Source organism: Cephus cinctus, unplaced genomic scaffold, assembly GCF_000341935.2.
Source record: "Cephus cinctus unplaced genomic scaffold, Ccin1 Ccin1_scaffold1524, whole genome shotgun sequence".
Taxonomy (NCBI): domain Eukaryota; kingdom Metazoa; phylum Arthropoda; class Insecta; order Hymenoptera; family Cephidae; genus Cephus; species Cephus cinctus.
This window is the reverse complement of record NW_014333857.1, coordinates 182,537-205,669: the sequence shown is the minus strand read 5'-3', so window position 1 is coordinate 205,669 and position 23,133 is coordinate 182,537. Positions and strand designations below refer to the sequence as shown.

The following is a 23,133-nucleotide window of genomic DNA, read 5'->3' as shown; positions in this document are numbered from 1 at the left end:
TCAAGAGAATATAAAGAGACATCGGACCAAGTTTAACACGTCCCGGACTTGTACCCCAACGTTATGGACTACGATTCGTTCTTACTTTATGCTTGGCTGACTGCCGTTCCTCTATGTCTTTCCTCCGTGGAGTGTAAGTCGACAAAAGAGGTCTGCGTTACCTCACGAACGCCAAGAAACGCCTTCTAGACTTCCCATGATGCATTGGTATAGAAATATATATATATATATAGCAAAGGTACAACCCAGCAAGCGATACGACAGCGACATAGCAAAGTATCCGTGGAATCGTGAAGCCATGTGGCTGTTGCACAGAGCGTCCATTTTCAAGATGGAGAATTTTTCACGCGAGAGAATGGATTCCTCGGAGATAAATGATCGCTGACGAATGGGTGAGAAAAAGGGAGAGAGAGAGAGAGAGAGAGAGAGAGAGAGAGAGAGAGAAAAAGTGACGAGCCAAGATAAAAAGAGACAGAGATATAAATCATGAAGAAACGGTAGCGAGTCTCTCGACGGTGTCGACGCCCGACGACGCCCGTCGATTCCGGCGACAAAAAGCTATTGGCAATTCTAGCGGTGTGTACGGGACATAAGAACGAAGCTTCGTTGCTTGTGCAAGAGTAAGTTGGTTGCTCAAACAAGAAAGACGGGGGGTGGGTGGGAGTTTACGCCATCCCCCCTCCCGAAAAAAAAAATTACTCCAATTTTGGTTACTTCGAAGAAATTCAGGTACCGTTACGCAAGTTCGTGAGGTTGGTACCTGCATTTAATTTTTTATTTTTTTTTTTTTCAAATTCATTCCGACTTCCTGGTTTTTTTTTTGATACTTGGCTACTTGACTGTATATATGTATATGTGACTTGTGATTCGAGTCTCACCTAACTGATCGTTATCACTGAAAACAACCAGAGTTCCCGTGGAGTGCGTTTAGCATTGGCCTGAATTTCTTACGCGAGCTCTGGGTGAGCGTATCTTATTAAGCCCTAATTAACCGTTTAACAAGATATATTTAACCCATGGTGTGCGTACGAGCGTCGCGACGTAATGCGTAACGGTGACGGCGAGCGTGGCTTTCTTGAGAAAGATAAATAAACTAAATCTTTGTGCTATTAGATACGTTGTATTGGCGGACGGTGGGATGACTCTTTCGAAAGTCAGGGGTCCGTGTTGAAAATTTTGGGGAAAAACAAATTAATTGTTTGACCTTTAATTGTTTATATACGTTCGTGTATATATATATATATATATATATATATATCGTCTGGATATTTATTTTATTTTGATTCGTCATCGGATATGTCTTTGCTATTATCTGGTTTCACGATAAGCGATTATCGGGAAACGATAAGTTTTGCTCAGCCCAGCAAGTTGATGAAATTTTTTGAAAAGTATATCAGGTGTAATGCGTGTGATTACGCGTAACGCGATTAAAATGACAGACGTGAAATTTGACGATTTTTGTAAGATTTGTTATGCTACTCTTTTTATTCTTACTACTCCGAACTGTTATTTCGAAATGGCACGTAGAGGTTATTGTTTTTAAACTCGAAATAATTATACGAAAAATTAAGATTGTGAATTAATAACGCATGAATTTTATTTCCCTTTACGAGTGACGTATACATGTTACTTGCAGATCGGAGCAAGTACGATTTTGAAGATTATATTAATCTTTAAAATATTCTACAGACTATGGACGAATTTTAATAATTTTCAAAAATATTAAATATTTTGACTCACCCCTCTCCTCGATGACGTCCGAGGCTGCGAACCACGCCAGAGCCAGGATAAAGGTCCCGATGATCCTCATCCTCGCCATTCTGATCCTCATCCTCATCCTGAATCCTTGCTGGTCGTTGATCACAAACACTGCATATTCACAATTGTACACAACCACGCGCACTTTGAAAAAAGAAACAATCTCAGCACTGTGTATACTATATAAAAATATAAATATCGGCACTGTCGCGAAACTCTTGACGAAAACCACCTGTAGGCCTGGCAGTCGCGAGTCTCCAATTGAAACTCGTCGTCCCCGGCACCTTGTTTAATCTAATAAATTATTACCGCACGGGCACAAACTTCCTCCCTCGTTACGAGCAGAGAGAAACGTTCCCGAAACGATAGTTCGAATAAACGTCGTAAAAAGAAAAGAAAGTATCACTCGCGCACGTCACGATTTTAGTTTAAAAGGCACGTCGATAATCCTCGTTCAGACAGCGTAAAATATTTTCCGAACCATCGTAATTCCGTGCGCGATCGTATTAGGGGAAGTTGTTAGAGATACGAATATTATTAAGAACACTCGAAGAACCACTGATAAATACGTTATTAACGGGTATACTAATAAATACACGTATTATCCTTGTTTTATTATCGCGTACTAAGGAAGGCCACTTTGGCGTCTCTCGCGGACAACCTTACTCCCACGCTGGCTAAGTCAAGAATACGCGCGCCCTGTCAACCGTCGAGTCTTGTTGGGTTTCGTCCGGTGTCCGCCAGGTGGCGCCAGGCCCGAGGGCGCTCCTAGCGGAGAAAATCCGTAACGACGTGGCGGAGATACAGCAGTGACAGGGACGACGGTTAAGTAAGAGGAAAAAAAGAAACAAGAGAAAAGTGAACAGAGGAGTGACAGTACGTGCACAGTGAATCGAACGTGTACGTATACGAGGCGTAAGCGTGACTGTGCTGTAAAGATGTATGAAGGAAGCTGCGAAGACTCCTTGCCGTTCTTTACAGAACCGAGCTTAACCGAAGTGTCACGAGGATGAACGAGGTATGCTTGCTCCTTGCCTTTCATTTTTGTCAATTTAACTCCAATGAGAATAGAGAGAAACCATTGCGGGTCGATGGTTTACGGTGCTTTCTTCGACTCTTTTTCTCCATATTGTGGTGTCTATATGGCAGTCGATGCGAACGAGTTTGATACTCGAGTTTCTGATGCGTATTCCTGCGTAAGAAACCAGTTCGTTTTGTCGGTTGCAAAAATTGTCAGACTCGAGGCAGAACGGACTGGTTTTCCTCGCCGTTGAAGACTAGGAGCACCTTGAGTCTTGAGTATGCTGCTTGTACTTGTTTTTTTTTAAATTTTATTTACCTGTGCCTATACGCATGTACTGCACTGTAAGTGCAAGTATGCAAATATCAGCGTGACGCCATCATGCTCTGTAATATTTTTCAGTCCGCGTAAGATCCTGATAAACAGTGTCTAGAGTCCTATTGAGATGGACGGTTTCCTGTTCACGATTATATCGATTACGTCTTAATAGCTTTGAGCTAAAGAAAAAAATAAAACAACAAGGTCGATACAAGGAAGACAATCGTTTTCTTGGAAATTCAAGTTGAGCGGGAATTTCGAAAATCAGCAAACGCGTCATGCAAATATTAGTGAACGAGGCGTCCACGAGGAGTCGCCAGTGGTCTTACCCAAGTACTGTCTGTACTGCCAACACTCGGCAGTGTCGCTTCCCTTATTTTACTTTTTTTCCCTTCTTTTTTTTTCATTTTTCCCACTAGGTCACCGTTCGCATCTTATGCGGTTCCCACAGGGCGTCCAGGATCTGCAGCCGGCGTTCCACTGTAGTTTTTACATACTAAAAACCAAATGTCTGTTTACCACCGGGTTCGTACCAGACAAGACGGTCGTCGGAGGGTCTGGCAGGGCCCGCAGTGGGCCTTATGCTACATAGAAGGTACTGTGGAAGAGAATAGGATTAAAAGGAAATAAAAGTCCCTGAACGACGAGTATAAATGTTTGGTGAGTTTTGATGCGTTCTGGAAAATATATTCTAGCAGTGTTACCAACGTTTTACGTCACGCAATACGTATTTCGGGTATGTAGCATGTAGGTACAGCATACCGGATACAGGAACGACGTTAACGAATTATTATTATTGTTATCGTTATTATTATCATTATCATTATTTTGTTTGAGTGGTATGTGTCCGTGTATATCCGTGTTACACTGATCCATCGATTTCATCCTCGGGTACTTTCTTGTCCAGTCGGTACGTCTACTTGCTTCTTTTTTTTTCTCTTTCACGTCTCATTTATTATAAATAACAAGATGTATATTTCGTGTGCACGTGTCGTTATTAACTTATAATAGTCAAGCTCCATCTACGTTACGTCACTTAATTAATTAATACGATCGGCATTTATTTCGCTATCGTCTACTTTCTGGTGTGTCCGCTGTATAATTTCGTCGTGTAATTTTATTATTATTATCGATGATATTCATCATTATTATTTTGCTTTTTTTCTCTTTTCTTTTTCTTTGTCTCTGCGTCTCAACGAATTTTCGGATGCATCCGGTATACGGAAGTCTTCCGTGTCTCACTGACAGGGACCGGAAATTCTTTGGGAGCGATACTAGCGCCGCCACTTGAGAACTCGCTGAACGGGTGTCGCTTCCGGATGAGAATGTGAAAAATTAAAAAAAAAAGAGTCTCACGCAAATACGTCCGTCAGCGGTGCATTTTGTATAACCTGCGTAGACGTCCTCGTCTCTGCGCATGCGCTGACCTTAGAAGCTACTACGCTAGCGCTCGTCGTTAATTACTAATAATTATTTATCTTGTTTCAACGCTTGATTTTTTTTTTCTTTTCCATCCCGTTTTTCATTCCCATTCTCTCAATCGTCCTTTCCTCCGCAACGTGCGATACCCTAATATTAAAAATTTCACTTATTTTCCGCCACTTTGCTTACTATCCTTGTTGAGCCATCATGCGTTATTCTGACTTTTACCGATTATACACGTGTATCACATATTGACTGATTTCCCGACTGCAATCGTATGTTTTACCATTCGATTTTTGTATCGGTATTTTTTTTTCAAATAACTATCAACCCTGTACGTGATTTCTCTGGGGACGATTAAAAAAAATGGTTCGTTTTTTGCGTCAGTCTGACGGTCAAGCCACGTGGTCAGGATGTCAGTCAATATCGATTTGTTGTGAGTCACGTGAAAAAATGGTTAACGCGCGACAAAATGAAAAAAAATTCGACATTAAGGACGCTTATAAAACTAAAGGCGGTCACAGCTTTTAAGCTACGTACATTATGTAGCAGGCACGTCTTATCATATCACGCTATAGGCATCGAAACGTCATAACGATATCCTAATGAAATCAATTTTCATTATTATTATCTATCTAGCAACACCTTTGGATTCTATGGTCGTATCGTAATTAAATGGCATAAATTTACCAACGGTGCTCGAGCATATGCGAACCCCTCGCGTGTTCTCTGAATTCTTCATATTTTTTTTTTTCTTTTTGGAGACACTACGACTGTATGTAATTACGGTGCGCGTACATTAAAGCAATAACAAACGTACACGTGTTTCCTAATTTTATTTAAACCGGAACAAAAATTTCCGCGTACCAGTCGGCGTTTGTCGTATAAGCAAAAAAAAAGTGTATATTTTTTAAAAATTTTTTCTAATACTATTTTTCCCTTCTCCCTCCACCTCGTATTCTTACACGTCCCACCCCAAAGATTTCCTCCTTTTTTTTTTTGTAAGAAAATCATTTTTTTTTTTGTAAATTGTAAATTTCCACTTCAGGGCCGTGCTTTGCAAGGGTACCCCGAGGTAGGTGGGAAGAAAATGATAAATAAATGTACAGACGGCATACGTACGATGGTGATAATAATAATTAAGAACAGCAACAATAATAATAATAGTTGTGATAATACATGTGAGAAAAACGAATAAATGTACAAGTAAATGAATAAACGAATATGAGCTAGTGGATCGTGTCGTTGTTTCGCCGTCATTATTCTTCGATTAGGATCGCAATGACTCTTTTTAATTAAACGGTGCTCTGATCGCGTGACGATTATTTGGTTATCGAATTTCTTCGACGTACGCGGAACGTGTTTTGTCTGTCGCGAAAGACATTTTTTTTTTCGAAAATTGGTAATGGACTGCACGGCCATTTTGATTTCATTGAAAAACAATCGTACGAAAAGTTACGTGAGATCGTGCATACGTACTGGATATGTGCAACGCGGTTCACACTCTCTCTGAGTCTCCATAGTGGACTCGCGGAAATTTTTGTCGTTGTTTTTCGATTCAAACCTATATAATATAAACGTATCGATCGATCGATTCGGCAATCGATCCTCCTTCCCACCAAGTATGAGATTACGTATTATTGCGTTGCTATCGCTATTTGACCTGAAATACGAGAACCGACGTGAACCTAAACCGACGCGAAATTCATCAAGGAAAAGTGATCGTCTCACGTCCTACCAATCGGTACACGAATTTCGATGATCTCCCGTATTTAATATGTGTTGTCGGCCGTGTTAATGAAAGTGATGAAACAGAGGAAAAAAAAAAAGAAAAAAAAATGATAAAAACGATTACATCGAATTTTTTTTTCAAAATATTTTGGAAAAACTTAAAACAGCAAAGCATTCGAATTTTATTCGTGCGCGATTTCGTTGTTTTGCGCGTTCTGCTTTTACTCCCTTCCTCCAGTCCTACTTTCTTACCTCCCTTCTCTACAATTAAAAAGTTGATCTACCGATTCGTCTTTCCCATCTCTACCCGCCCCAGTCCCGTCGCCCCCTTAACACTATATTAAATCGTGCAGGTATAAATCATGGCGGTGAAAAGGTGTCTTGGACAAATAGAACGTAGTATTTAGCAGACGACCGCTTCTGATATCGGATTCTCGGTGATGTGTATGGTAGCGGTGGGCCAGTCGATTTTCTTGCTGCAGATATGATTGAGGCCCTCGAGGGAGGCCAGCCTGTAGTCGGCCATTTTTAATGGCGATAGCGGAGCCACTGAAATGAGAAAGAAAAAGGGGAATCCCCTTTTGAATTTTCATGAGGTGAAAATATATTTTTTCTTTTTATCATAGGTTAGGTTAGGTTTTGTGAAAGGATCAGATGCTGTTATCACGAGACGAAGTTTTTTTTTATCACGTGGTGAAATTGTTTATTGTACAGCGTGGGTGCACATACGGGTGGTTAGAGAATGGCGGAAGTTCCATCGAGCAGGAACGCAATTCACATATTTGGTTTTGAGATCTTTTTTCGAAAACGATAAATTTTTTTTTTCTTCGCAAGCGTCTTTTTCGTTATCGATATTGGAAAGAAATGCAAGCGACATGCAAAGTAAAATGTAAAACTGCGTGTAGGTGTTTTTCTTTTTTTGTTTTGTGAGCATACAGCAACAATGACAAGTGATTCGAAGTGATACAAGAGTATTTTTGCTACTTCTATTTGCGGTGCAGTTTTATTGTTTTAAATATTATTTGTTCAGTTCCTACCCAGCGATCGAGAGCCGCTGCAACAAAAACAATTCTTCTGGACGGAGGAAAATAATTGTGTCACTCTCGCGGTTATGCTTGGCTGAGAAATTTCGAGAAGGTCTTAGCGCGATTTTCTTTTTCTTTTTGCACAATCAGACTTCTACCTTGTACACTTTTTTCTTTGCTTTCTCGCTCTTGGCACTTTTACACTTTCACGTAAATGCATATTTTTCTTTTCAGATAAAATCAATTCCCTTAAATGCTAATGACAGTCGCCACTTGCAAGTTTCTTAATTAGGTGATGATGACGTTGATGGCTGATTTAGTACATTTTTGAAAAAATTTCGTAATTTTCCAATTTTATGTCGTAGATTTTTCAAAAAAAAAAAATTCCATTTTCAAAACACAAGCACACGCATTAACGTATCGGATGCATAATATGATTGTCTTGTGACTTTAAAGAAACAAAGAACAATACATTAAAATACGTAAGAATTACAGTGTACATAAACAAAATTCACGTACAAAGAGGTACTCTAGGTGTTAAACATACATATATGTATAATATATGAATATTCTAAAATTGATTATTAATTTAAAAAGTTATTAAAAAACAAGGATTCGATAGAAAATGCACACATTTTCAAAAAAAAAAGACAAACCATGTTATTTAGACAGACATAAATGGCAATCACCTCACATGATACATCTATGAAAAAAATTTCAGTGAAAAAAAAAATTCAGTCACCCAGGCGCTTGTGTTAATTTCCAAAATCCATATTTTCTATTCTTTTAGTTATTTTTCTTTAATTCCCTTAAAAGGTTTAATTGCCGACTTACTTAACACTTAGACGTGGCCTAACGGACCATCAGCGATCTCGACTCCTTGCAGCCTTCAATTCCTAATTACAATTACCTTCGGGTGTTGTCGACGTCATTGGCTTCCGCGGGGATTTCACCACTAAAACGCATAAAAAAAAATTTCGTAGAGTAACGTCATTCCTGCTAACAACACCAATGGCGGCCACGATAAGTATCGCGTCACCTCGTGGAATTCCGAACAAATAAAATGAATATGGCGATAGTGAAAAATAATTTGAAAAAAAATTAGGTCAAATAAACAATGATAGGAACAGTTAACAGGGTCAGACACAAAAAATTACGTTAATAAAATACGTCATAATGTGATTCGGGTATAGTCAAAGGTATTCGTGGATGTTCGTGAATGAAATATACAAGGATAAAATACGTGAAGAACGTTAAGAAAAATTTTGTAAATTAATTTTAATCGGTATAAACAATTTACGTGACGTCATTAAACACATAAAACGAAGTAAGAAAGCAAGGGTTGCTAAAAAGTCGAAAATTATGATTGTCTCTAATTGATTATGTTGATGACTTGAAGATATACGTACCACTCGATCGATCCGAGACGCGTGGGAAATAAAGGCGGATATCGATGAATAAGTAATATATTTTGAAAATGTTATTTGATCACGTTTTTATGATTCTTTAATACTTATTATTATTTTTAATCCCGTTCCCCTAAATTCCTCATCTTTTCCGCGTTTCTCATTATCTCTCTTTCTTTCCCTTCTTACTCTCGACGATAAACATCGCAGAATGAAAATTCGCGAAAGAATTCAAAATTATCGTAATTCAATTGAATTTCCCTCTCTTATTTCTCGTTTCCTTCTTATCGCTCGTTTCCTTATCCTTTTTATTTATTTAATCAAAATCAAAACGAATAAACGTCCAACGGAAATACATGGACCTTAAGGCTGGAGATGGATCTCAGCGTAATAAGGTATCACCCGCTATATTGTACCCAATAGAGGAAAACCCGGGAAAATTCAAACGGCAAATTATTTGACAATTGACAAAACGTCATACTGAATGTTCCCTCGTTATCTTAATTACGTTACCATTATTTTTCTTTGAATTTTTACAAAATTTCTTTAAGGACCCCTTTAAACGCTAAAACCCAACCCCATTCGGAACATTGAGCAGCTCGCTCAAGTGCACCTTTAGGTATAACTGTATAAACGTTTATAGAACGAACGAGGATAGCGTTAACGTATGCATCAGAGTGAGTAGCAAATGTGATAATTAAATGTTTATTTTTTCTTTTTTATTATTATGAACGAAATTACCAGTACGCTTACGGATAATGACGTCTTACGTATATTTTTCATTTTTTCCCCCTACTTTTTCCTTTTCTTTTTTTTTACTTGTGAACTTAAGTGATAGTTAATTGATAAAAGCGCCGCTGTGTACAGTGATAGGTGCTGGTGTGTATCTGTGACCAAAAAGCCAAACGGAACAAGGAATATTTGTTTTTCTCTTAATTAACGCTTTTTTCTTTTATTCTGTCGACACGAATTTTCATTTCTTCGTAAACGCCTGGCACTCTCTCTTCCTCTCTCCATTATTTTCCAAGATTTTAAAAAATTCGCTGAACGCTCATTACACGGCCCTGAATTTTTGCATATAATTATACGTGACTCTACTATTGGCCTGAATACGTGCAATCTAAAAACTCACATTAATTTCGTGCAATTCCGATGATAACCAATTATGATATTAAAAATAAAACGAGAGGCGTTGACATATCGAGATAATAAAAAAACGACGCAAAATTCAAATTTCATACGTCCATCTACGAATGATCAATCAATAAAATAATAATAACAGTATAGTACATCTTCGATGTCGTATACGCTTTTAGATTGCACTGTACTATAAGAATAAACATTTTAAATAGTCATTTATTCGATAACAACGATGCCGATAATAATAACTTTTTTCCCTATACTCTCTTTGCAATAACATGTCATCTATATATATGCTGCTACTATCGTAGGCCAATAAATACCAACTGATAGAGATTCAAGCAAACTTAACGCTAAAATTCGTTATCTTGTCGCTTTATCAATCTCACTAATAAGCTGCGTGTCCGTCCGACTTATGGAAGTCTTGTAAAATTGTTTAAGTATTATAATTAAAAAAAATTTTTCATTGGTAAAAAAATTACGTGACCCATTTTTCACTTTTTTTTTTAAAAATGCCAATTTGATTTTCTTACAATTTTTGTTTCAGTACCCTCAGTCAATTTAAGGCGGACACGCAGCGCTCGTTCGTTCGCGATTTCGTTTCTGGCATACGCGCATGCGTCGATCATTCGTGGTGGGGAGTTTGATGATTCTCACGTGACTCGTCGAAAGGTGGTTGAGATCTGTCTCACTTACCGTATCCTTCGCCCTGAAGAAAAAGTCGGAAGGCTTCACTGACTTTGCCAGGTTGTTCCTCCAGTACCATACCGCAATCTGAGATCTAAATTTTGAGTTGAAAAATTAATGAAAAATAAATTGATTTTGAAATTATTTTTTTTAGATCTGGTTTGACTTACCTTCATCCAGGAGCTGTTAGTCGGGTCCAATCGTCCGTTTAACGTGACGGTGTCTTCGACGTGGGGACTCAGGGCCCCTGTAATGTTCATCACTGGGACTCCTAGGGTAAGGCCCTCCTTCTTACGGGTCGGGTCCAATTCCCTGCTGATGTTCAGATCCGTGCGACGTACGTAGCTGTCGATGAAGAGCGCCAGATTCGTGGGATTAACACGGCGTTCGAAATAATTCTTATAGACTTGGACAAGGTCGTGATTCCTCTCTTCGGTACCCTGCAAATTAATTAGGTTAATTAAAGCGTGTAAACAAATTTTCTTTACGTTATGATAAGAACAAATAATTCGTACTGACTGTTGTTTTACATGATTAAGTCATGATAAATGTTTTTTCTAGGAGCTAAAGAAATTTTATGGTCTTCAGACAAATTTAGATCATTTTCTTTCAACTCGCGAAATTTCTCAAGTTCGTAAAGTAAGATGAGAAAAGAAAAGGAAACAAACAAAAATTGCTCATCTTGGAATAGAAACGCGAGTATCGAAGTTGTTCAGGATAATCTCTGGGTTCTTCGAGAAGTAAATGAGAAAAGTTGAGAAATCGTTTCCCATTACGCTTCATTTTTTTTTCCTTCCTTTTTGTTCGGGTTTTTACCCTAACTCCCCTTTCGAAAGTTCCCCTCATTCGCTAATCTCGTTAGGCGATATGCGTTAGGGACCAGAAACCTCCGCCATTACTGCGACAGAAACGTACAGTATTTATGGTAACTACCCAACTCGATTTTCCGGTCCAGATGAGATACTTGATGACACCCGCAGCAATGTATAGACTTCCTGGTTTGGGAATGATGGTTAAAAATGCGGAAAGTTTGAAATTTTCAAATTTAACATGCTCCAGTTTTGATAGAATTTATCAAATGATTTTTTTTTCTTATACTTTTAAAATTATTTGGAAGCAGCAATATTTATTATAAATATATATAAATATGTATGTATATTTACGTACTCTTCCAAAATGATGCCACATCAAATAGTCCAATACACCCTGGGTCATTCCTTGAGACCTCAGATGACGGACATTTAATTTTTGATAACCCCATTCGATCCAACCAGCCTGCGTGGAGACGCAATTGATCAGGCACAGCGCATTAATTTTTTCCGGATGCGCCAAAGAGAATCGCGCAAGGATGTTAGCACCTGCGCCGACGCCAAATCCGATAACCGAATTCAGACCAAAGTGACCCAGGACGAAGAGCAGCTGTTCTGCCAATTCCTCCATGGACGGATAAACGTAGCTGAAAAATAAGGCGAAACGTTTTACAAAAATAATTCAATCGATTAAAATTATTTACGCTCAATTTAACTGCAACGCTTCGAGTTATTACTTTCTTTTTTTTTATTATCAAATTATCGGAATTTTTTATGGCTCGTCCGCAGCTACGTTTCCACTGAAACTGAACGGAAAAGTCACCGTATCAAATTTTACGAAAAAAAATTCCGATTATCTTGTAACGGCAAATTTTTGAAAAATTCAAATTTTCAAAATTTCTTAATATATTCTTTCCATTCTATAATAAAGTATCGAAGAAAATAATTGGTAAACAACAGTTTACCAGATTTCTCTTCGAATAAGTCATTTTTTGGATTTTTGCAGTCATACGATGTTATTATTACTATTAGTATACAAATATATTTATATTACAAATATATTGAAACACGCGAGCCATTACAGTTTCACGGCTGCTACCTTCGCATGCAACTCTGCAATGCAGTTCGCAACGTAATTCTACAGGGTGTTTCAAAAAAAAAAAACCATTCGCGATATTACATAACTGTTAAAAATTTACATCCAATAACAATTCGCATCCTCCATCAATTCAGTCTACACTGTTTCTCATAAAATCCTATTAGAAGTACAAATTTTACGATCCAGCCTTACCTAACTAATGTAACACCCTGAACACCCTAGAACCTTCTAGAAGCCAGGGTGAGTTAAGTAATGAGGGGCTACACGCAATTCTTCATTCATTAAAAAATGTTATGGTCCTATACCTATATACCTGCTGCAACGTACTTGATGAAAAATTATTATGGTTATTATTACCCCTCAGTCTCAGTTAGGTATATGAACAAAGGTGCGCGCGCAACTGTAAGCCAAACTAAAGTGAGTCCGAGGTCAACTTAATCTGGTGACGTCAATGGGTCGTCATGTAATCATCTAATGTGGCTAATGAAAAATCGCGATTAGGCAAGAGACAGGCATATAGCTGCTTGACTACGTGAATATAATTTTTGAAAATTCACTAATGAAAACAAAAGTGTACTAACGACTGACTTAATTTTCTAAATTTTGAAAAGCGCGATAATCTGTGCTTATTAATAAAACGTATCCTTTATAAATTATACTTTGAATATAGTCATGAGGCTCGACGTATACGTCACGTGACTCCTCAAGTTTCTAATGACGTCATTAAATTGCGTTAATTAAATACGTGCTACCATATATTGGTACAGGGACGATGACAGCCCCATTTGAAAAGGGTCCATGAATATATATTTAAAGAGCAACCGTGCTTTATGCGTGACTTTAAGAGCACTGCTGTACGGCGTCGCGACGCCTCTGAGACGTCACTCTAATTAGTAAGCTCGTTAATGGGGTTAAAACGATATTCGAGACGAGAATGTCGAGAAAATTTTCGTAATCTTTTCTGTTCGAAATATAATTTAAGTTATGAAATTAATTTTCAAAAAATTGTATTATACTTATATATATTTAATATACTCACTCCTCTGGGAGCGTCGGGGCGCCTTCCTCCTGACCCGGTGCGTTTACGTGATACACGCAAAAGTTTTCGAGTAACACGCGCATGTCGATGTAATTGAAGAACGCCTGGAAGCTCGAGATATCTTGAAGAGAAAAAAAAAGAAGAAAAAAATGACGAATAAGATAATAATAACAAGAATAAATAAAAAATATAGTATTTTTATGGTTGAAATTAATTATGCATTATATTTGATTAATTCATTAAGTGTTGTCCGATTAAAATCAAAATGGAAGTTAATTGGTGATTTGATGATTTTGATTGGTCGATAGAAATATGATATTGATTAATGATTGTTTTGATTTTGTTTATTTAAACCACTTGCTATTGAATTTATAAGAAAAAATTGACAGACGTGCCAATTTACTTGTAAATTTTTGAAAAATAATAATTTGACAAATAATAATAACTTATGCCTAAACATCGATTGATCAATACTCTAATTGTTGAATTTCAATAAATTATTTTTATGGTCATTAAGGTATACTCACAGTTAAGGCCTAAGTCGTGATAAGTGAGGATGGCAGGTTTAGCTCGATTACCCTGAACTGCTACAAGCAAACTACCCTTATCAGTTTCAACCCTTTCCTCGCGTACAGAGCCGTCGTCCCTCGTGAGATATCGTAATGCCGGAAACTGCAGTTGAATATTTTTCAACTCTATATCGTCCATGCTGTCTGACGGCATCGTGCTGTGAAAAAGAATAATAAGAAATGAAAAAAAAAAAATAATCATAATTTTTGGTTTTTAATTTAATCAAGGGTCCTCGCTGCTGCGGGTTATTCTGTTGCAACCCTGTAGCAGAAAGATCGGATATATATTTTTGAAAAAAATTCCGAATGCACAGCTGCAAATTTTTTAATTGGCGGAGTTTGGACTTTTTTAACGATGCACTGCTTTGTTTTCAATTGCATTATTTCACGGGCTTGAACAGATGTTGTTTGCTGAAATTTTCGAAATTTAGTTATCACGAACTTTTTTTTTCACTATTTTCGAATTTCAAGTCAACAAAGTTCAACACGTTTTATCATTCCACTGCTTTTACGGTGATTGTTCCGTGAACGCGATTTTTTTTCACGTTTGTCCATTTCTAGTTGAGAAAACAGGGAAATACGCAAAAAAAAACAGAAAAGACCTACGTGCACCCGGTCTTTGTCAACCACTCGACATACTCCGTCATTGTTCTAGTTTTGCAGAGAGTTTGCGAAAACTGTGAAATATTCAACTGAGCAAACACGAGCCCGAGGGATTTTTCTGTTGGAAATTTACGTACAGCGAATCCATGGCAACGAATAATCGATCTTCTTTTTTACCTTAAAGTTACCATTTTTTATTTTCAATATTCCCAGTCAACTCGGATACGGGAAAAAGTGAGAGAATTTAAAAATAAAAAATTTTCCCATCCAAACCATTATCATTGACGACCAAAGTAAAAATTTCGAATTAGAAACATTCCTCAAAAATTCTTTCGCCAGCAATTAATATTGTAAACGATACCCCCTACTCGCGAATCAATTGGCTTTTAACGTCTGATAGGAGCACGTGATCCATCCTGCCCTAAATATTTGAAGAAAATTGACAGAAGCCTACGATATTTCAGAATTTCAAAGTACACAAATAGGGTTAAAAAGTACAAAGTAGAGTCGGGATTTGATTTAAATAAATTGTACAACTTCAAACATACTCCTAGCCCATTTCGCCAGTTGGTTCAGAATGGTTGGGCTTTTTATGGTATTGATCTAAAGACCACGCCCAGCTGTGCTGGGTAAGGTAAGGTAAGGTAGGTAAGGTAACGCTAAAGGGTGAGTTCTGAAGGTGGCGGGGGTCTACTAGGTGCTCGGAATTCATATAGCGAGCACCACGTGTTACATGGTTGATGAACTTCCGGAAAGGCAGTAAAGACTCTCCTTTATTATACCATGTCAAATTTAACCACCCTATACATAGATCAGTCATACATATTTAATCACATTTACATATCATACGAATAAACATATATATAAATCTCAAAATTACATATGCTCACTATATATATATTCAACAATGTCAAAAATTCACCGAGATTCCAAAAACCGTTCATCCCTAAAAACTCGACCCTTAAATCAAGCGCCAATTAATCAACCCCCTTACGAAATCTTTCAAAGATCCAGGTTAACTTCCGGTAAAAATGTCAAGTTTTCAGATAAAGTCACCTAACCTCAAAATGAAATGTCAGCCAAATACCAAGTCTCCCACTAAGCATAAATCTACAGAGCGTTTCATTTGTTCCATATAAATCGGCATCGGCTCCGCAATACAAAAAAAAAAAAAAAAAATCAACGCGTAATGCAGACGAAAAAAAAAGCTCGCGCATGCGCACGAGGATTCCTCGACTACGAAAGCTTCCTTCGAGAATTGCCACGTAGGTAAGATGCTTTTAATCGAATTGAAAAGAACGGCGATTTAAAAGTTTGCGCGTTTTTCATGTCTCGCTAAGCAGATCCGGTTTGGATCGGTTCTTGGCGGTGGGAACGAGCGTCGGCGGCGTCGCGACGTACTGCGAGGGCATCGATCGGCCCTCGTGACGCCACCGAAGCTCATGGTAGCTCTCTTTCTTTTCTTTTTACTTTTCTTTCTCCATTCCTTCAACGTCTCCAGGTCTTGTAGACCTAACTGGATGAGATCCTCCACGATAACTCAGTTACGTATCCAGTTGGTAGCAGATCAGGACGGATTGACCTTCTTCGTCTGCGCTTTAAGACCTGAGACAATTTTTTTTTTCAAAAGCTCTTCTTTTTCTTTTTATATAGAACAAAAATGCAGAATGTGCATTTCTTATTAGCGGTTCATGAAATTTTTTTACCAATTTTTTTTATCGGATCGTAAAGTGGAGTGAAATTTTTTTTAGCGATATATTTTTTTGACAGGTCCAAAAATTTGTGGGCAGTTGTATTGACAATTGAGTGGACTCGTTCGTGTCATCTAATGACAGCGACAGGACTTAATGATTTTAATTTATCAAATTTTTTTTTTTTTTTTCAATATTTCCCGTTTTTCCATTAAACTGACTTTCCACTTCGTACCGGAAATACTAAGTCGAAGCAAAGTGCAATTAAGAGGTAAGAGACTCACTTCCGGTACTACACTTCCGCTGTTTAGTAACTTGCTCTATGTTTTCAAGATTGTCTTGGACACGATGCCAGGTCTATTACTGTCAAGTCTTCGTGACGTTATACACGATGACAATTTTGTACCAATGACAGTCCATGGTACCAATGACTTCTGCAAATGGTACGAACCATCCAAGCTTCATTGAATTTCCAAGCACAATTCCAGCACGGCCAGTTGGCTCCCGGTATCTCCGACACGTCACTCAGCTGTTTCCGGTTTAGCTAAACTGCCTCCCGACATCCGGGAACCTACTGACGGAGTCGGAGCTGGGAAATGATTTCTTGGTCTTCTATAGGTGTTACGAGAAAAAGTGGGAAAGAATTCGAAGGTGCAAAATATTATTTAGGAGAATTTGCTATTTTCGTCGATGATAATTATTAGTAAAAAATTGATATTAGGAAATGAAAATTTTTATTAGATTTTTGTAATTCTCAACTATGTTTTTTGAAATTCTGTTCAATTAAACCAAAATCTCGTGACTGTATCTGTCTTTACCGGTATCTCGCTATGACGTCACGTATAATGGATTCGCTCAAATTGCGGAATTTGCAGTTTTTAGATTTCCCGAAACAAAGGAACGGTTTAATTCAGTTTCCATTAAAATCCCTGCGAATTTCAAAGCGTTCGGAAGGTTTTAGTACTCGAATAATATAATGGCCGCTTTTCGCGAACACTTTTTGCATATTTTATAGTATATGCGAAACGTTTTGCGATATTATAAAACCCTGCTATACGTATATAGGTAGTAATATAATAAGCACAAATAAAAAGATTGATTTCAAAAAGTGTACTGGGAAAGCAAAAATTGAAAGAAAATAATTTTTTATCCCTTCTCTTTTTACCTTCAAAAAAAAATAAAAACGGAGGCTGACCAGGTGCTGGTCGCATTGCGGTATCATAAGTCTCAAGCAACAACTGTCAGACGACTCAGAGAACACCCGATATGAGGATATAGGATATATACCCAGTGTCATTTTTTTTCTTTATCGATCGAATAACCCGTTGCGATAAGTTTACTATTTGGCCGCATGCTGACGTCCAGGTCGATTCGCGGTAAAGCAGTAATTTTTCTTACATATAAAACCCAACACCTATTAATAAATCTCTCGACCCAACCCTAGTATACACATATACGGCGTACAAAAAAAAAAGACAAAATTTCAAAAAAAAAAAAAAATTCAAATTTTTTTCAAACTGTAAAAAGTGCCAAACATTGTTAATTACCACACAATTTCTAAAAGAAATTTCGTATTAATTATACATAATTAACTAGAATCACGGTCGCCTAATTATTTGGTATTCATGCATCATACAATGCAGGCAATTCACTTTTTTTTTTTTTTCAGTAGCACGTGCTACTTTTGGATTTTTTTTTTTCGTTACCTTTTCACACGACGCCCGATCGACGTCATTCGTCCTTACTGACATTTTCGGCGGCCAACTGGTTCCTTCGTCAAATTAATTAATTTCGAATTAATAGATTTAAAAAAATTACAAAGCGATTACGCGTTTACCTACCCCTAGCAAAAATTTCATTATGAAAATCAAGGGCCCATCGAACTTTTAACCAGGACTGTACCCGATCCGGTAGTACCATAAACTGGCCCTGAGACTTGTGGGAGACAATTTGTACTAGGGTAACTTACTTTACTTACACCCTATAGGCGTATTTAGCTTAATGCGTCTCTATGCATTTCTAGCAATAAGCAAATTAAGGGACGAATCATTTTCGAAAAATATAACGATGGGTTTGGTCGTTCTTGTTGCTTGACAATGGCGCACAGTGTGTTTCTCTTCGCTCTAATGATCTCTAATTACACATTATTCTGGCGTTAATTACCAGTGGTTTACCGACAGGCCACCGAGGGATGCCATTTTGTGGAGTAACGTGCACGAGGAAATACAAGAACAATGACTGATCGTAACAATGAAAAGTGTCCAGTACAACAATTTGTTCTACAAACAAAATTTGTTCGATACAATAAATATTGAGAAAGTTTTTATGATAATTAATTTTTGTGATTCTCCAAAATTTCCAACTATTTTTTTTTCTTATCAATATTCAAATTTTTTGGCTACAGATTTGGGTCTTCAAATTGTTATTTTTGTTAAGGAATGAAATAACACTGTTGTAGATATTACGACTTATCAGCCACGTGCGCGTGCTGCTTGACGGATGCAATTATTTTATTCCGGAAGTAGCAAGTAGCATTGAGTTCACTGTGTCAGAAAATTCACGGAGGCACGTGAAATTTCATTGGCAATTACTGAATATTCCCAAGGTTTTACGATTTCGAGTTTTAATTGGACATTTTTTTTTGTGTAAAAACAAAAATTTACACCGAATTGTATGAATTGATGGAAAGAAAAAAACCGGGAACTGTACGGTCGATAAATCATTTTTTTTTTTTTTTATATACTGAAGTAATTTCCAATTGTTGAGAAGACATTGCGAAATTAGGTCACCATTTTTTTACGGTCCTTCCCGAGCCAATCAAATTTAATGGTAGCGTAGCCGATATTGCTTTACGTGAGTCTTATGATTTTTTTCCACTCATATATTTTTTTTAACCTTATTTTCCCTTTTTCTCGAGTTTCTCGAGTGGGACAAACTGGTTCTGCAAGACTGAATTGTTTTTTTTTTATTTGTATCTCCGAGAGAGTGCTATCGCGATGCAGTTCTAATGATGCATCAGATATTGCATTGGATGACGTTAGTGAGTTTCAATGATTTTGAGAAATGACATGATTTTTGATATTTGCATATTTGTATTAATAACAAGCATATGTAATTAGCATTCGCTCTATTAGCATCGATCTAATGTTAGCGTACATCTAATACTAGAAAGATAAATAAAATAAACAAAAGAAAAATTAACTAATTCGGTCACAAGTAGGATTTTTTTGTTTTTCAAAAAATTAACAAAAAATTGCTTCCTCGTGACAGGACTTACCCCAGAAGAGCAGATTCCTCGGCGGTAGCTGCGGTCGGCATCTTGTTTCTGTCCCTAAAACAAAATGGCGGCAAAGTAATCACACAAACCAGCCCTAGAGGCCCAACTACCCGCCATCATACCAATCGGCAAGCGTCCTTGTCCAAGTGCCAAAAGAAATATCAAAATTGGTAAGTAAACAAAAATTTGTTTAAACCGTTACAAAAAAAGAAGCGGAACAAAAAATACTGAATAACGATCAAACTTTGTCAATTGCTATTTGCACTGATTAATAAATTTTCAATTTTCAAAAAATCATTCGATCCAAAAATTTCTTATGACTTCGACGCTTTCACTTGGTTACGAATTTTATTATTATTTTGACACGCATACCCATTACGCAACGAAAGTGTTAAGCATCGTAAGCAATAGATACAAAGACAAGCAATGACATAACCGTCAGGAGGTGTCAAAGAAACAGTACAGCGAGCATACTTAAAATTTTAACATGCGTCTTACCTTACGGCCGCCACCTAGACGACCTGACAGATACTGTCCACAGAACGATTCAATGTTGGTACCTATGATTCATGCAGTTTAACATTACAAAGATACCAGGATCCAAAAAAAATTTCCTACGAGACAAAAAAATGTTTTCCCCCACCAATAACCCAAGAATTCAAAATTATTTACAGATCAAAGAAAGAAAGCGCCAATTATTTTCAGAATCAGAAATGAGCATGATTGCTGTAATAATTAAGTAGAATTAGTAAAAGAAAAAAGAAAAATGATCGCCGATACCAAAATAGCATTATGATTATTTCCCTAGGTTACCACAAAAAATGATTTTTAATGATCCATCAGGTCGAAATCGATAAAAATTTTATTCCTATTTTTTAGTCACGTTTTTTTTTCTGTTTTCTTCCTTAAACCCCTTATCGACGCCTACCTGGAGACTATCGAGACGCACTCCCTTCTGTCCTCGATGAGCGGGTCCTTCTTTCTCAACTCCACCTTGGGCGTCGCGAAACTGAACGCCTTCTTGACGCTCTCGAAGACGCTCTGTCCGGTACTGTGGGTCTGGTCGACGACGGTAGTACTTTTGTAGACGTCTTCGCCCAGGTCACCTAAGGACCTGTACGAAGCGCCAATACCTGCCGGCATGGCGTCACCCTGGTTAGACTAGGTCCCACGATGATGATCCAGGATAACCCCCTTTGTGGATGATCAGAGCAGATGGGACGACCTGGTCTGCTCCTCGTGCTGATCTGTACGTGGGTGGTGCTCGATGACGGGGTGTGGTGCTGGGTGGCGTGGGGGTGCCCAAAGCCAATATGCCAATTCGTACGTCAACAAGGCAAACAAACGGGGAAAGAAAAAAAAAACAAAATCAAACTGCGACGTACTCGGGGAGTGTGACTTCCTGGTGAACGTTGGCAAGGCTTTTTTTTTTGAATTTCTTTTTTATTTTCCTCCTAGTACCCATTTGACCACTCGGGGGAATAACGGCCGAGGGCCATTATCATTTAGGCGGAAGTGTACCCTATACTGCGAAAATAGTAGTATCACCCTGGGATCAACCTGTTACTTTTTTACTATGAGCCAATTATCTTGTTTTCTCAATCTACCGGCAGGGCTGTACCGGAAGCTACGTCATGGCGTCGTGCCAGGAATGAAAAGTGGATAAGATGATTTTAGGAAAAAGAATATTTGTTTATTCCAAAACTTTTTCTTAGCCTCTCCTGAATCAACGGGAGTCTCTAGAGTCGAGAGAAATTTTTCTACTGACTGTATATATCCGTATTCCTGTGATTTTATTTAGAACTTGTTACGGGACTTTTTTCATGGATTTTCTTTTTTTTTTTTATTTTTTTTAATTCATTTTACAATGCTTCCATAGACCCCGACAAAGATACTCGTACTGATCTTGCTCTGTATCGATTTTATGAATCGCTGATCTTATATACGCATATATGTATATTTATGTTATATAATATATATAGATATATTATATATATGTATATCGAGCCTTGCCAATGCACCAAGTGCATTCTCACCGAGTGTCTCACTATGCTGTAATACCTAGATGCATATGAAATCGAGATAATTACGATGCATGCACAATTGGCGAACTTCGTTACATTGAGAGTACAGTAGAAAACATGCGTGGCGACATGCCAATTGCAAAATTGTAATTAGACGCATTTCCCGCGAAAATGACATTTTTTTTTCCGATAATTTAATCATCGTTGTTAATGATGATAATTTTTTTAAAGTAATTAAGAACGATAACTGTTTATTTAATAAATATATTCATTTGGTATATAATTAATATGTCAATTTTATAATTTTTGGGTATATTTACGTTATGAGGCTTTGTGGGTATCAGACACCTATGCACAACAGACACAGAACACGTAGGACATGCAAAAAAAAAATGAAGTGGGACTGATAAGAATTACGATATTCCCGTGTAATTGAGTCAGTTTCGTGTTATTACCGATTTTAAAAAGGGGATAAAATTTGGAAAATACTATTTTCATTTCAAGAATGTAAAATAGCGAGAAAAATCGTTTCGTCGATCGATCGATCGACGAGGATATTGGATTTCCGTTAGAGTGTAAGATTTCAAAGGGGTTTCAAATTTCAGGGCCGTATTTTAAAGGTGACACTGTATAAAAATTTAACGTGACGTAGCAAAGCAAAGTTATCCAACGCGTAATAAGACAAAGGCATTGCGCTTGCGAGTAGTCGCGTCATAGAAACGAAAAGAATCACCGAACGTCCACGTCGCGTCAATTAGTAAAATTTAGGTAAAACGTAAAAAGTAAAAAAAAAATTACCAACGAACACTACAGAAAATGGTCAATTTTCCCATAAAATCCAAGAGGTCAAAGTTCGTCTAATAAAAATCACCCTATGAAATGTCAGCGACAATTCCAACCTGCTCCGAGACAATGTATTGATTTTTCGTGGAAACGGGAATTGAGGTTAACGCGAGTCCATCGCGTGGAAGAACAGGGACCGTACCTGTATCATTGTGAACGGAGCCCTTTAAGATGGCTTTAAGAAAAAAAAAACCGTCAAAGAATATCAAAAATGAAAAAGAAAATATAAATAAAAATGTCATCACACGCATCCCAAGTGATGCTTTAAAAATTAAACGACCATCGAGTGTCACGTTATTGGCTCGTGAATAGTCCGGGTCGTAGTAACCATCGATTTGTTGATTTTTTTTTTGGAAATTGGGGGAGTGGAAATAAGTTAAAAATAAAAAAATTCAAAGGAAATGGTCGAACAAGACAACAACGATATATGATCGCGAAACGGTTTTTCTCTTACCTTGGTGCTGGCTTGCGAGCTTTTACCGGGGATCTTTGGACTGCCGACGAGCCGAATAACAGTTGCAGCCTAACGGAACTTGCGTCACGGATACGATCGAATAAATCCCCTGCGAATTGTTCAAGCGAAGAGAGCACTCGACGTACTGGCTTTGCAATAAGTCCGTGGGCACTGCTTAACACTATTGGTCGTCCTGAGTAACTCGTCGTGGTCAATG

The 23,133-nt window shown here is 37.6% G+C and overlaps 2 protein-coding genes and 1 long non-coding RNA gene across 13 annotated transcripts in view; 1 reads left to right on the top strand and 2 right to left on the bottom strand.

Moving 5' to 3' along the window:
• The window catches only part of LOC107273232 (epidermal growth factor receptor), a 91,538-nt gene extending 89,114 nt beyond the window's left edge, over window positions 1-2,424 (bottom strand). The window contains exon 1 of the mRNA XM_015751203.2: window positions 1,741-2,424. Coding sequence (XP_015606689.1) covers window positions 1,741-1,837 — 97 coding nt within the window. The 5' untranslated portion in view covers window positions 1,838-2,424. The remainder of the gene's footprint in view (window positions 1-1,740) is intronic.
• A 220-nt stretch (window positions 2,425-2,644) lies between these two features.
• Window positions 2,645-10,496, top strand: LOC112495176. 2 transcript variants are annotated; one of them, XR_003061497.1, is made up of 3 exons: window positions 2,645-2,776; window positions 3,517-3,692; window positions 10,369-10,496. It is a non-coding gene; the product is annotated as an uncharacterized LOC112495176 (long non-coding RNA). The 2 variants fall into 2 exon arrangements; XR_003061498.1 differs by having other exon boundaries at window positions 3,517-3,757; window positions 10,369-10,480.
• LOC107273234 (protein NDRG3) lies at window positions 4,025-23,128 on the bottom strand. 10 transcript variants are annotated; one of them, XM_015751207.2, is made up of 10 exons: window positions 22,917-23,055; window positions 20,524-20,878; window positions 19,596-19,649; window positions 13,983-14,182; window positions 13,456-13,576; window positions 11,676-11,964; window positions 10,679-10,948; window positions 10,518-10,602; window positions 8,186-8,230; window positions 4,025-6,799 (listed from the first exon to the last, which is right to left on the bottom strand). In XM_015751207.2, the coding sequence occupies exons 2-10, from the start codon at window positions 20,736-20,738 to the stop codon at window positions 6,654-6,656; spliced, it is 1,425 nt and encodes a 474-aa protein (XP_015606693.1). In that variant the 5' UTR covers window positions 20,739-20,878; window positions 22,917-23,055; the 3' UTR covers window positions 4,025-6,653. The 10 variants fall into 10 exon arrangements, 9 of the variants coding, with proteins under 9 accessions (XP_015606693.1, XP_015606697.1, XP_015606692.2 ...); XM_015751211.2 differs by lacking the exon at window positions 22,917-23,055 and adding an exon at window positions 20,094-20,155 and having other exon boundaries at window positions 20,524-20,659; XR_001539177.2 differs by lacking the exon at window positions 20,524-20,878 and having other exon boundaries at window positions 8,110-8,230; window positions 22,917-23,116.
• Window positions 23,129-23,133: the final 5 nt, after the last annotated feature.

Excerpts from the sequence above, each read along its gene's own strand:
- LOC107273234 (XM_015751207.2), bottom strand. The coding sequence starts at position 20,738 with ATGCCGGCAGGTATTGGCGCTTCGTACAGGTCCTTAGGTGACCTGGGC. Across the intron at positions 14,183-19,595 it reads GAGGAATCTGCTCTTCTGGG|CACGATGCCGTCAGACAGCA; the intron begins GTAAGTCCTGTC and ends TCTTTTTCACAG. Across the intron at positions 10,949-11,675 it reads TGTGGCATCATTTTGGAAGA|GGTACCGAAGAGAGGAATCA; the intron begins GTACGTAAATAT and ends ATTAATTTGCAG.